Source organism: Sinocyclocheilus anshuiensis, unplaced genomic scaffold (assembly GCF_001515605.1).
Source record: "Sinocyclocheilus anshuiensis isolate Anshui unplaced genomic scaffold, SAMN03320099.WGS_v1.1 scaffold297, whole genome shotgun sequence".
NCBI lineage: Eukaryota > Metazoa > Chordata > Actinopteri > Cypriniformes > Cyprinidae > Sinocyclocheilus > Sinocyclocheilus anshuiensis.
The window spans coordinates 784,083-786,495 of record NW_015536479.1 but is presented as its reverse complement, the minus strand read 5'-3'; the positions used below and the strand labels follow the sequence as shown (position 1 = coordinate 786,495).

Here is a 2,413-nt window from a genome sequence, read left to right as displayed (position 1 = left end):
GAATTGTAAAAGGTTTGCCTTTATTTGTGTGCATTCACAATAAAAACAAATCTTTGTGCTTTTGTAAAATAAGCCTAAAGAAAAATAGGATGCCGCTTTCTGTCGTCTGGTTTCTTTTCACGCAGCACAAAAATGAACCGAAACTCTGCATACTAGGCTACTTGTTGCACAGTTTTTCTTTCGTTTTCTCGTATATGCCTATTTATTATTATTATTATATTAATATATTATTTATATATATATATATATATATAGCCTAGCTTTATTAAGTTTTTCTCCACTCGCAGAAGCGCTGCAGGTGCGTGATGTGATATGATGGCCATGTGAATCCTCATGTTCTGTTGTTTGCTGCTTTTTGCGCATGTAAAATTAATCCCTGGGAAACAAATGTTAGTATTTTTAACGGTTCACAGACACTTATCCTTTCTAATTTAATTAAATTCTAATTTAAAATAATCTCGTCGGTTAACGGTTAATAATCAGTTAATGAGCGTCAGTTGTCGGTTAGGAAAAATAACCGAAATGAACATCCCTAGTTCTGATGAAGAAACTAATTCATCTGCATCTTGGATGACCTGAGGATGGGTAAAGTCTCAGTAAACTGAATTTTTTGGTGAACTATTCCTTTCATTTAGCATTTAGAAACAGACAGTGATTACAACTGCTCTTGAGCAAAACAATTAACCATGAATTGCTGCCTGTTTTGGCAATTAACATACCTTACATTTTTTTTTATTTTGAAGAAACGTTAAATGGGTGGTAATAAGCAACTAAATGACATAATAATAAAATGAAACAGATTACATAAGGGAATAGAATAAATGAAAAGGCGTGTTGGTACCCAGGATACGGTGGAGGTGGGGCATCATGTGGTCCATTGATGGTGATGGCCTGTTCATAAGAAGGTAAACCATGAGCATCTGGGCTGGCATCTGAGCCTGTGTAAGGAATAGGATGCAGAGAGACCTCCTCCAGTCTCCGGATGATCACAGAGGCATTGTTTCGGTTGGATCGACGTCTGAATGAACTAAATTTAAAAGGCAAAACATTGCAATCAGTCTCTCCAGTAAATGACAAACTCTTAGGATAATTCTCATAATTCTCAACATAGAGAATGTGCTTCACACTCGTTATTGTAAAGCCTTACCTTCGGAAGCCATGGTCTTTATTCCTCCCCTGGCAGAAGTACCAGATAAGGAGGCCAACTATAACAATAAAGACTCCAGCGGAGATGATGCCCACCAGCAATGCTGTTACATCAACTTTTGATTGGGATTCACCCTTATCTATAAACACAGGTGGAAATAGTTATCAAAAATCAAATTATAAAATACAGTTTTTATGTGGATGCTATTATTATTTCTTTATATATGACTGTGCTTTGCGCATGAATTATTTGAAGTAATGGAAGTTAGTACATACACTACTGGTCAAAAGGATCACGTGACACTGAAGACTGGAGTAATGATGCTAAAAATTTAGCTTTTTTTCAAACTATACAGTCATTTTAAATAATATTTCACAATATAACTGTTCTTACTGTATTTTGGATTAAATAAATGCAATCTTGGTGAGCTTAAGAGCTCTTCTTTTAAAAACATTCAAATAATCTTAAAAATTCCAAACACTTTACTGGTAGTGTACATGTAAAGGATTACACATAAACAGAAAGCAGAGACAACAATTTTCAGACTTTTTTTTTCCAGAAAAACACAACGGCATAATGAAGAAGTGGTTTAAAAAGAAGTGGAACTTTAGTGAACTGGGAATATTAAAATAATATGCTAAGAACTCTGGATGAACAGGTTTCTTTTAGTAGATAAACATTTGACTGAGAAGATGAAAATATTTCAGTGTGTTTTTTCTCGCAGTTTCTGTTAAGGGTAAATCATTCAGGTGTATGCATGATAAAAACTCACCCTCTGTGTATTTCCTCCAAAAGTCATTCTGTCAAATCAAAAATTAAATGCGAATTAAATTAATGTCCAGTATGAAATTAACATAACGACAGCCGGAGCGTGATGCGTCTTCTTCTTGCTTTACGGCGGGTCGCAGACTTATAAGTGCATTACCCCCACCTATCTCTCAAATTGACCATTGACACTCTATCTACAATCTCAATTAGGAGTAACTTGTAGCCAATCAGCAATAAGGGGCGTGTCTACTCGTGATGTGGAGGAGAGAGCTTTCAGTGCATAGGACGGACATTAGCTGAGCCGAGCGACAGAAAGATAGAGATGGCGGATAAAAAACAAAAGAGGAAAACCTCTGTGGAACAAAAGAAGGCTTAAGGCAAGAAGGCAAGAAGTAGGACCCGTGTAAATATCGCATTAGCTTTCCAGCACTGGAGAGAACTGAAAGAGCGGCGGGTCTGCGATCGGACGCCGAGGTTGCTTTGTTTCTTCTGGATAGG

The 2,413-nt window shown here is 36.6% G+C and overlaps 1 protein-coding gene across 2 annotated transcripts in view; it reads right to left on the bottom strand.

Moving 5' to 3' along the window:
- Nucleotides 1–2,413, bottom strand: part of LOC107671204 (transmembrane gamma-carboxyglutamic acid protein 4-like) — a 6,693-nt gene that overhangs the window by 2,387 nt on the left and 1,893 nt on the right. For both annotated transcript variants that reach the window (XM_016464187.1, XM_016464132.1), the window contains exons 4-6: nucleotides 1,920–1,947; nucleotides 1,148–1,286; nucleotides 842–1,027 (exon numbers count right to left, since the gene is read on the bottom strand). In XM_016464187.1, the coding sequence (XP_016319673.1) occupies nucleotides 842–1,027; nucleotides 1,148–1,286; nucleotides 1,920–1,947 (353 nt within the window). The remainder of the gene's footprint in view (nucleotides 1–841; nucleotides 1,028–1,147; nucleotides 1,287–1,919; nucleotides 1,948–2,413) is intronic.